General features: G+C 50.1%; 1 protein-coding gene across 1 annotated transcript; it reads right to left on the reverse strand.

Annotated features, from left to right (window-relative positions):
* Positions 1-1,707: 1,707 nt before the first annotated feature.
* Positions 1,708-8,503, reverse strand: Ypel1 (yippee like 1). Its single transcript, XM_042055832.1, has 5 exons — positions 8,358-8,503; positions 7,465-7,747; positions 4,140-4,183; positions 3,582-3,690; positions 1,708-1,797 (listed from the first exon to the last, which is right to left on the reverse strand). Exons 1-5 carry the CDS (start codon positions 8,501-8,503, stop codon positions 1,708-1,710), a joined length of 672 nt encoding a protein of 223 aa, XP_041911766.1.
* Between the last annotated feature and the right edge of the window lie 3,019 nt (positions 8,504-11,522).

Raw genomic sequence — 11,522 nt, forward strand, 5'->3', positions numbered from 1 at the left:
ACAAAATAAGTCATAAAGAGTACTAGCAAAAATTTTCCAATCAATCCTATCACAAAAGACAATAATACAAAGTGCTCAAGTAGAAGGGCAGAAAGCTTGCCCAGAACATAAAAAAAAAGCTGTAAATATAATCTTAGTATATACAGAAACTGGTCAGAAATCCTAGGTTCTTCAAGTGAAGCATGAATATATATATTCAGGGTGCTCTCACCTTCTATCTGATGGTGACATCTGGTCTCGCAAGCCTCAGCTACCAAGTTCCCACTTGTAAGAGTATTGAAACTAGTGCTGTGTTCACTCTCAGCAGACTGGACGAGTGTTCATTCTAGACAAGGATGGAGCCTGGGCCCTGCTAGATTTCACTCGGACTACCTGCCTGTGCTCCATTTCACTGGTCACCTTACTGGTGCTGGAACCTTGCTTTGGGTCAACCTTAGTCTGGAGGGAACCATAGTCGGAGAGAAAGCAGCTTCGACCAGGACCAGGCATAGAGGCTCACAGACCGCGCAAACATGTTTTCTACTGCCCAGGCATTTCTTGTATTACTAGGCTTTCGATCTTGGGCAAAGAGATGGTGCCAAAATGTCAGCTTTGGAGCGAGCAGGGTGCTAGAGCAGCCAAATGAAGTGCCTGTGCTGGCGAGAGGATCTGGATTTAGAAGGTTTGGGGGAGCCCAGAAGACTAGACGCTGCTCTTAGACTAAGCACCCCAGGCAGCAGCTGGGGCCGAGCGCTCTCCCAGCTCTTGGGCGCTCAGCCTTCCTACACCTTCTTCCTGCTCTTTTGCCCTGTGTTTGGTACAAAAAGTTGAAACGCAAAACTTATCTGGGAATGGTTCTGGCCTCTGCTAACTGGTCACTCCTTAGATGCGTGGAGGATTACAGGTTGTGACTTAAAGTTTGTGAGACGCAGGGCTTGGGAAGTGGCCAGATCCCTCCCTATCAGGTCATGAGGTGATCCCAGGCAGGAAAGGTAGCTCCCACACTAAGATAACTCTTCCTTCATCATGGAAAATCTCAAGTTCAGAAGTTTTTTGTGCTGGCTCTGGCCTCTATGCATAACTATTTCAAGTACATCCAGGGTATAGAGTGGACCCCAGCTGCTCTCTGACAGGGACCAGCCCCACATATGAGCTGCTGTGCTGCTGTGGCGACTGAGGGGTCACCTCAGTGGCCTGGGACAGAATGCTTAGCCACTAGTCACCTTCATTCTCCATAAGGAGATGAGGATGTAGCTCTTAGCTTAAATAAAACTCGCTAAATGCTTTCTTCCGTAGCTTCTCTAAGATGTCACCAGTGGCTGGTTTCTGTTTTTGAAGACATGCTCTGCATGTAAGTCTGTTGGCTACTTCTGGAGGACTCTTCAGAACGAGACCCTGCTTCTGTGCATTAGGGGCCTGTGTTTGGTGGAAAGCCAGCCAGACTATGTTGACGGCGTACGGAGTTATTAACTAGGCAGGTGAGTCAGCGGTTGCTTAATTCTTTCTCTAGAATGTGAGAAGTTAGAAAAAGAATGCGAACTTCCAGAAACAGCAGTGAACATGAAGGGCTCAGATGGGGCCTTACCCCAGCGAGCAGTCTAGAGCCTCCAGGTGTTGAGCTGGGCTGGCCTGTGAGGTTAAAGTTCCAGAAGTATTGTCACCAGAAGCTAGATCTTCGTCACACTTAGCGTTGATAAAATGTGTTCAGACAGGAGCGGGGGCTTCTCTCTACTCCCAGCCATTGTCTTTGATCATGTGCGCAAGTTCAATAATAAATTTTCCTTCTTTGTATTTCTGACTGCTCTCAAAGGCATGTTCCTTGAGGGGAAAGTAGAAAGAAGGTTTCAGGACACACTCTGTTTCATTTTCTCGCTCTATTACACTCTTGGTAAATGGGAGTTTGGAGCATCATCTACGCTCACACGTTCTTTGAACTGTGCACTGACCTAGGCCCAGGAGGATCCATGGGTCGGTACAGGGTGATACTGAATGACTCGTTATTCTTATGAGGCCGGGATGCAGCTCAGTGCGCTGTTTTGGTGCCTGTGGCTCTGGGCTCCATCCTCAGCACCACGGACACACTGCTCACTTGGCACTGATTGTATATGAGTGTTTCAGGAGACGTGAAGGAGAGTCATGACAACAGTCAACAGCACACAGGTGAGGCTGGGTCGTGTGTGTGTGTGTAGGCCAGAGGTTGTGTTTTGATTGTCCACCTTTTTTTTTTCCTCCAAGACACTGTATCTCTGTATATCAGCCCTAGCTGTCCTGGAACTAGCTTTTCTACACCAGGCTGGCCTTGAACTCACAGAGATCTGCCTCAGCAAATTAAGCAGAGATTGGGGAGACACCGGACATCAACCTCTGGCTTCCAGGTGTATACATGTATGCATACAGAAGTGTGCACATCACATACATACATGAGAATATGCATACAGAAGACTACAGGGTCTCACATGGGAACATGCATACAGAAGTGTGCACATCACACATGGGAACATGCATATAAAAGACTACAGTGTCTCTCATACACATGGGAACATGCATACTCAAGTCTGCAACCGGCACACACATGGGAACATGCATACAAAAGACTACATTGTCTCACACACATGGGAACATGCATACAGAAGTGTGCATGTCACACATGGGAACATGCGTGCTGAAGTCTGCAACCGGCACACCTGGGAACATGCAAACAGAAGTGTGCAACCATCTCTCACACAACATGCATACAGAAGTGTGCACTTCACACATACATAAGTGTACACTTTACACACACAGAACATGCATACAGAAGTGTACATTTCACACACAGATGCAAACAAACAAACCACAAACATGTCTCTGGAGTGCCAGGCAGGGTGCAACATCACAAGGTGGCTTCTATTAGGGGAAAAGCTGAGGCAGAGGTAGACATTAAAGAGCTGACCAGAACATGTCCACAGAACTACAGCCAAGTTGCTCTTGAGACTAAGGTGGCAGCAGACAGTGTCTGGCCTTTGTAATAGAGGGGCGGTGCTCAGAGCCCAGGGTTGGAAGTAAGGCAAAGGCCAACAGCGACAAGCTTGTCAGCTTTCATAGCAAATCAGTTTATGTGTGGAGAGAAGCTGGAGACAGGCAGGCTGGCAACCCTCACTCAGGATCTGAGAAAGCGGGGTCTTGGGAGGAGAACCTGGGGACTGGCACGCCCTTGTGCTCAACATAGACACACGGTACGCTCTGTCTTGCACGGTTCGAAGGAACTCTGGGAGCCTGCAATCCTTGTGTTTGTTTTGAGATAGGATCCTATATCCATGTGCCTCCACCTCCTGAGTGCCTGCTTCCTTTGTGTGTGTGCGTGCGTGCTCACTGTGATACTCAAGTTGCAAGAGCTGGTTCTCTCTTCCTATCATGTGGATCCTGGGGTCAGACCCAGGCTGTCTGTCAGGCTTGGTGACAAGCGCTGTTACCCACTGAGCCATGGCTCTGTGACATTTTATGAAGTTGTGGGGATAGAAGGCTTTGTGCATACCTTTGAAGCACTATGCGCTGAGCTACGTGCCCATGAGAAGCCACAGTATCTGACGGGTGTCACCGTCCTCCCAGGCCCGGGTACTCACGTATTTCCACCCGAGCGTCGTCTTGCAGTTCTCACAGTAGATGTCAGCCACTGCATGCAGCCCGGTCAGAAGGACTCTCTCCTCAGCGGGGCCGCAGCCCACATTCACCCTGTCAAGATGCAGGGTGACTAGCTGGAGGCCCCCTTGCCCAGTCCCCTTTCCCTTCCCCCACATCAAGTGCACCAGAAACAGAATCTCCACCATCACAGGCGTTTCAGCTCTACCATGCCCACATTAACAAGAGGGAATTAATTTTTTTCTTTATGGTGTTGAGGATCAAACCTAGGGCCTCACAGGTGCTGAACAAGCATTCCACTGAGCCACCCCCAGCCCACCCAGAGCACCCTAAAGGGTCAGGCTTAGAGGCTGAACTCTCAGGCACAACTGTGCTTTCCAAAGCATAGATGCAGGGGCCCGGATTCCTCCGAGCTGATGAAGGGACTGACTGGTGCAGCTCAGTTACACAGCCGCTCTCACTAAGCAGCCAAGGATGGGCCGGACACACGCAAAAGCACATGCGCACACACACGCATGGCACAAGTGACAACACGTACTCACACGGAGTTGAAGAGGTAGGCTCGTCCCTGACTGCCCTGGAAGGACTGCAGAGAAGAAGAAGGTGTTAGCAGGGGACAGGCAAGACACCAGAAACTCTGCTTTCTGGGCTGTTGGAGGAGCAGGTGCAGTCACTTAGCTCAGGCCACCAGTCACCCCCACAGTGCAGTTCCCGAAGTTACAAAGCACAAGGCAGACACTGCTTCCCAGTTACTCTTTTTTTTTTTTTTTTTTTTTTTTGGTTTTTCGAGACAGGGTGTCTCTCTGTAGCCCTGGCCCTGGCTGTCCTGGAACTTGCTCTGTAGACCAGGCTGGCCTCAAACTCAGAGATCCACCTTTCTCTGCCTCCTGGGGGCTGGAATTAAAGGTGTGCGCCAACACCACCACCAATTTCAAAAGACAATTTTGCATCTAGACTTCATCAGAAAGCGGTTGGAGTATCATTGTGCAATTGTCAAGGGCTGGACACTGGGACTACCTGCAGCCCCAGTTACAGAGACTTAGGTAGGAGAAATGGTTCAGCTTGGGTTTCAAGGTTGGCCTGGGCAACAGTTAGAGAAAGTCATAGCTAGTAGCTCTGATAAGTCTGCCAGCCTACAGGACTGCACCCTGGGGCTCTAAGGCCAGGTCCACAGATAAACATGCTCTTTTCTCATCTCTTTAAGTTTAGTGTGTGTGTGTGCACCCGAGTGTAAGGATGCACATCATGTGCATGAATGAGCCCTTGGAAGTCAGAAGAGGGTATCCGATCATCTGGAACTGGAGTTGAAGGAAGTTGTGAGCTGCCATGCTGGCTGGTGCTGGGAACCCACCAGAGGCCTGCAGAGGACTGAGCGTGTAGTCACTGCTGAGCCGTCCCTCCAGCCCCTTCTCACCCCTCCCAACACAATCCTGATGCCTCACTGTCCTCAGGTAGTAGAAGGCAAGGGGAAATTTCTGTACTTTTCCAGTGACATTAAAGGAAAAAAAAAGTCATGGCCTGAGCTCAGCATGCCTGTCTGTAATTCCAGCCCTTAGGAGCAGAGGCAGGATGGCCACCATAGGTTTAAGGCAAGCATGGCTCACATTGTGAGTTCTAAGCCAGCCAGGGCTACGTGGCTGGACCCTGTCTCATAAAAACAGAAAACAAAGTCACATCCTGTGCCTGGTGTGATGGTCTGTGCCTGTAGCTCAGGTACTCGGGAGGCTGAGTCATGGGATATTAAGGCCCAGCACAGTGAAGCCACCTACAGGGGAGGGGGAAGGCGGGTTAAAGGATGGCTCAGCAGTTAAGAGCACATAACTACTCTTGCAGGGGACCTGAGCTGGGTTCCAGTACCCACTTGGGCTGCTTGCAACCCTGCAGCTCCAGCTCCAGGGGATCCAATACTTTTGACCTCTGAGGACACCATACTCAGATGCACCACATTCCCAAACAGACACACATTTAAGTCTGGAAAGATGTTAAAAGCCAAGCATGGGACTGGAGAGATGGAGCAGCAGTTAAGAGCACTTGTTGCTCTTGTAGAGGGACTGGGTTTGAATCCCAACACCCAAATGGTGGCTCACAACCATCTGTAACTCCAGTCTCAGGGGATTCAATGCCCTTTCTGACCCTCAGCAGGCACCTGGCAAAACACTCATCCTTGTAATACCTTTAAAGACAAGCCCGGCAGTGGTAGTACACAACTTTAATCCCAGCACTCGGGAGGCCTACAGAGCTAGTTCTAGGACAGCCAGGGCTATACAAAGAAACCCTGTTTCAACCCCCTCCCCCTCAAAAAAAGTTGAGCGTGATTGCATGCTCCTGTGACCTCAGTGCTGGAGAGGAGACAGTGGGTGGTCCTTAGGGTTTGCGGGATCTGAGAGCTACAGGATGCCTCACGATGCTGGGCTCTACACAAGGACTCTGCCACTGAGCTATGTCCCAGCCCACCCAGATAGGTTTTAAAATACAGATTTCAGTCTAGTGGTGAATGTCTTTAATCCCACTTAGGAGACAGAGCAGCAAGTGAATCTGAATTTGAGGCCAGCCTGGTCTACAGAGTGAATTCCAGGACAGTCAGGGCTACACAGAGAAAAGTAAATAATAAATAAATAAATAAATAAATAAATAAAAATAAAATATAGATCTCAGGCATACACACACACTTATTTCAGGAGTATCCCCTAAAGTGGCTTTCTAAGACCAAGAATATTATTCTGTGCTCCTTTTCAGTTTAGCTAACCCTCATCTTTAGACTTTGACACACCCCTCAGCCTTAAACTCTTTCCAAGTCCTCTGCTTTCCACAGGTGACAGAGAAGTTTATGAAGGGCATGTGGAGAGCGATGCCTCAGGGGACAGTTCCTGTAGCACAAGTCATCTGAGGTGGACGGAGATGTGAGCACACCCGAGAGTTAACAGTGCAGAAGGGCCAAATGTGCTGGTGCACGCCTTTAATCCCAGCACTCGGGAGACACGGGCAGGCGGGTCTCTTGAGTTTGAGGCCAGGCTGGGCTGCAGCATGAGAGCATCTTTTCTTCAAAGGGAGGCACTTTTGAGTACCAGCGGGTTCCTTGTTAAATGACAGATACAGACTGGTGACCTGGCATGGAGGTGGCTCTAGTTCCCAACCTGCTGGAATCTGTTCTCACGGTGCATACCCCTCAGCTTCACAAAGCCCTAAGCAGAGAGACCATTCGAGAGAGAGCACTATGGCTATGGCTCTGACAGCTAGGTGAGGGAACCATGAGGAAGGAAGTTAGGTCACCACGGGCAGACCTCGGGGGTTACTGGAATACTGGTCCATTCCTCTACCTCGTGCTCCAACCTGACCTTGCACAGAAATCTCTGAAATCATCAACAGGTACATTTTTTCTTGATTGAGCTGATTTTCTTAGGCATCTTGTTACAGGGTCACAAGACTAAAGTCACCCTCACCATCACTAGCTGATGAAGGTTTCAGACCTCTTGGCAATCTGTATACCTTTAAAAATTTCATTTGTGGCATCTTCCAACTTGAAATGCATATCTGATGCAATGGGTAAGTTTTGTGCCCCTTCCCAGGATGGATATGCCCAGCATGCTGCAGAAAAATGGCCTGGGGTGTCTGACTCTCACTGCTGGCTCAAGTGACAGATCATGGTAAACAGCAGCTGTCACCAAGTCACCAAAGCCATGTCCTTCCCAACCAGTTCTGCCTGTTACCTTATGGCTTTTTTCCCCCCTTTTGAGTCAGGGTCTCACTTTGTAGGCCAGGCTGGCCTTGAACTCAGAGACCATCTTGCCTCTGGCTCCCCAGTGCTGGGATTAAAGGTGTGTGCAAGCCTTTAATTTTGTTCCCTCAGTTTGAATGCAGATCACTTGCCTTGGAGATGAGCTCATCGTGATTGGCCAGATGGGCTCTGCAGTGGATACAGCTGTAGGTTCTGTGACAGTGCGGCAGATAAGCTTGGAAAGTTTTGGACTTGGTCATTTTCACCATGTCTGCTGGGCGCTCGTCCCTCAGCTCTGGGCCAGCACTGGAGAAACTATGGCTCTGTCTGACTCTCTGACAGAAGAAACACTGGAACATACACGCAAGAGCCGTTGCTGGTCTGGAGGGCGTGTGGTGGTGTCCACACACTGGGGCAAGAGAAAAACAGTGTGACCTGCAAACAAATCAGACAGCGAGGAGGGCGTTAGGGCTTAGGTGACGCAGGGGAGCAGGGAGCAGGCCTGGACGCTAAAGCTTTCTCAAGGCCAGGGTCTTATGCATAGGAAGCACAAGCTGGTCGTTAGACTGCATCCTCCGTTCAACATCTCTTTTGTCTTGAGGTTTTGCTTTTTTCAGGCAGGGTCTCTCTGTAGCCCAGGCTGCCTCAGTCCCCTCTGAGAGCCAAGTCTTTACACATCTAGCTAATGTCGCAAGCCTGCTGTTTGAGAAGCAAAGGCAGGCACGTTTGTGTCTCTGCACAGCACAGCTGGGGTGTTGGCTGCAATGTGCCAAGTAACCCTGGTTTTACTTGACAGTATGGTCATTGCCAGTTCTTTGTACAGGTGGATGTGCAGTGTATGCATGTGCATGTCTGGGGTGGGGAGCACATGTGCTGGGGATCAGCCATTCTCCCCCTCGTCTGAAGAAGCCTACCACTATTTGTGCGTGTGTGCGTGAGTGTGTGCGTGTGTACACAAGCTCAGTTCTCTCCTTCCACTGTACTGCTAAGGACTCAACGCAGGTTGTCCAGACTGTGTGGCAAGTGCTTTTAGTTGCTAAGTCACCTTAGGGACTCAGGTTTGGCTGTCCTGGCAGCTCTGGGGATCCTTTCTCTGCTTCCCCAATACCATACCCAGCTTTTCATGTGAGCTCTAGGGGTTTGAACTGAGGCCTTCACACTTGTGCAACAAGCCGTTATCCGTTCAACCATCTCCCTAGATTCTCTTCTGGTCTGACCTTGTGCGTCCTCCTCATGCCTGCAGAGCCAGCACCTTACCCAGAGCCCCTTCCTCGCGCACCGATCATAACTGCTAATATTAACTCATGGAGCACACATTTCCCACACTATTTTAAATATCGGTACACGTACAGGTTTCAGAATGGATCAGAAAAGCTGAGCTGCAGAATTCAGAAGCAGAGAACTCATAGGCAGAAAGAAAGGTCTGGCCTGGCAAGGCAGTGCACACCTCTCAGCACTCAGCACTCAGGAGTCAGAAGCAGGAGGATCTTTTTGAGTTTGAGGCCAGCCTGGACTACAGATTGAGCTCCAGGGCAGTCAGGGCTACTTAGTGAGACCCTGTCTTGAAAAACAAAAAGTCTGGGCTGGAGAGATGGCTCAGTGGTTAAGAGCACTGACTGCTCTTCCAGAGGTCCTGAATTTAATTCCCAGCAACCACATGGTGGCTCAAAACCACCCATAATGAGATCTGGTGCCCTCTTCTGGCCTACAGGCAGGATACTATATAAATACATAAATATTTAAAAAAAGAAAGAAAAACAAAAGTCTATAAGGACCAGATCAGCCTTACAATCGTGGGTGTAGACCTGTCCAAGTACAAGCTTGTCACAGGTAGGTCTGGGTTACAGGCTGTGCCAGTCACCAGAGGCAGGAACTGCGGCCATTGAGGTGTGCACCAAGTGACCAAAGGAGTCAGCGTGCCTGCCACACCCCCGCCTCCAGGGTTCCTTTTCTATGGCCACAAGTAGGTTCCACCTGGTGTGGCTGATAAGCCCATGGGTCTGGTGTTGCTGGCACGTTTAATTTGTACACTGGCCGCTGTTTATCAGTACAAACAAAAGCAATCCGTCTGCGCCTCCCACGGTGCTGGCAGACGGCACCTGCGTAGTAGCTGAGGGCCAGAGTGTTGATGAGAGGGCAGAGAAGCCGAGTCACTCCTGGACGCACACAGCACAGGAGCCTGGAGCAGGCCCGGCGCTCTCCACCTCACGCTTAGTTACAAGGGTGAGTGAGCTGCTTTTTTCTTATCTTTGACTTCTTTGATCAAAACAAAAGTAGACCCAAACCCGAGGACTCCAGAACTGCCTCGTGTTGCCTGTTTTGTATTGCTCCTCAAACCTGACCTTGCTCCCTCTCCCCTCAGTTCTATTAATTCTAGCCACCAGAGCTTAGCCGCGGGAGTGGTCTGAGGGGCCATCGATGCCCTTTATTTACTCTGATGACTCTGAGTCCTAAGTAGCTTCCAGCCCGGACCAGGGCCCCTTTTCCATTTTGGTAGCAACTAGCCGGTGCCCAGCAGACACAGAGGGTTATTTTACATGTAAATAATAAGAAAGTGGGGAGAAAACATTTGATCAAATACATTGTTTGACTCTGGGACTCATGAAGCATCAGCCAAGGCTCCTGAGTGACAGATCCCAGATCCAAAACTGTGGTGCCACAGCAGTGCCACAGCCACGAGTGACAGACCTAACATTGCTAACACTGACTGGATAATCCTTTTCTTTTCTTTCTTTTTTTTTTTTTTCTGAGACACGGTTTCTCTGTAGCTTTGGAGCCTGTCCTGTGACTCTCTGTAGACCAGGCTGGCCTCAAACTCACAGAATATCTTCCTGCCTCTGCCTACTGAGTGCTGGGGCTAAAGGCGTGTGTCACCACTGCCTGGCGACATTATTACTTGCCAGTTAAGGAAAACAGCTTCCCAGACTAGCCAGATGCTGTGTTGCTTCTGCACAGCACTGGAGATGGGAGTCAGGGCCTTGCACATGCTAAGCCAGTGAGCTCCACTGAGCTGACTTGTATTCCCAGGAATTTTGGGGTGTGTGCATGTGTGTTTATGTGTAGATGAATGTTCATGTGTATGGGTGTGTGTATATCGAGAGCAGAGGTCAATCAACTGTGTATGTCTTTCTTCAGGAGCCACCCAACTGTTTGTCTTAGAAGGCTTATTTTTATTTTATGTGCATGAGTGTTTGCCTGCATGTATGTCTGTACACTATGTTCATGCAGTGCTCGTGGCTGCCAGAAGAGGGCATTGGGTCCTTTGGAACTGAAGTTACAAATGGCTGTGAGCTGCTGTATCAGTGCTGGGAATTGAGCCCAGGTCCTTTGCAAAGAGCAGTCTACCTCCCCCCCCCCAGTTGGATTTCAGTAGTTGTGTGTATGTTGCATGTGTATGAGCATAGGCATGGACAGATCATGACACACATGAAGATGTCAGAGGTCAACTTTTAGGAGCTGGCTTTCTCCCTCCGTCATGTCATTGTGGGGTCTCTTGTTCCTACCACGGCAGATTCCACCATAGCAGTGCTGCACCTGGCTTTCCGTAGGTTCCAGAGATTGACTCAGATCTGTAGGCTTGCGCTGCACAAGTTTTCGCCTGCTGAGCCATCTCACCAGTCCTCCCTCCATGTTTGAAACAGGGTCCCTCAGCGGCCTGGCGCTAAGCTGGATGGCCAGCAAGTGCAGGGATCTGTGGGTCTCTGTGTCTCTGGTTTGGGGATAGCAGCGTGTGTCCCATGCCCTGGACTCTGAAGACTGGAACGTGAGAATCCAGAATCCAGCAGCTGCTCAGGTCATGGCACCTGCAGCAGCCCCGTCTCCTCTCCCAGGCACCGACAGGCACCGATCCACCAACCAAGTCTCGGGTCAGCAGACTTCCAGGTCATGAGTCTACATCACAGGACACGGAGAGCCACCCATGCAGCCCCCACCCATCCTTCCTGTGCCCTGCCTGCGACTCAGAGCACCTGGCTGCAGGGTCTATCCCCAGAGAGCTATGCGGCCTACTTCTACCACATGGGCCTGATTCCTCTCGGAGCCCTCCTCCCGCATGCTGTCTGCTCTTGGGTCTGGCACTCTAGAGTCCCCACCGTTCGGTTTTCTACCTACAGCACTAATAACCTTTTTAGTAAACTCCTTACGTCCAACAATTCAACCAATGCTCTTCATGCTGAGTCCCCTTGAGCCCACACCCAAGACCTTTTGCTTC

The sequence above is a fragment of the Arvicola amphibius genome, chromosome 10 (assembly GCF_903992535.2).
Source record: "Arvicola amphibius chromosome 10, mArvAmp1.2, whole genome shotgun sequence".
Lineage (NCBI taxonomy): Eukaryota > Metazoa > Chordata > Mammalia > Rodentia > Cricetidae > Arvicola > Arvicola amphibius.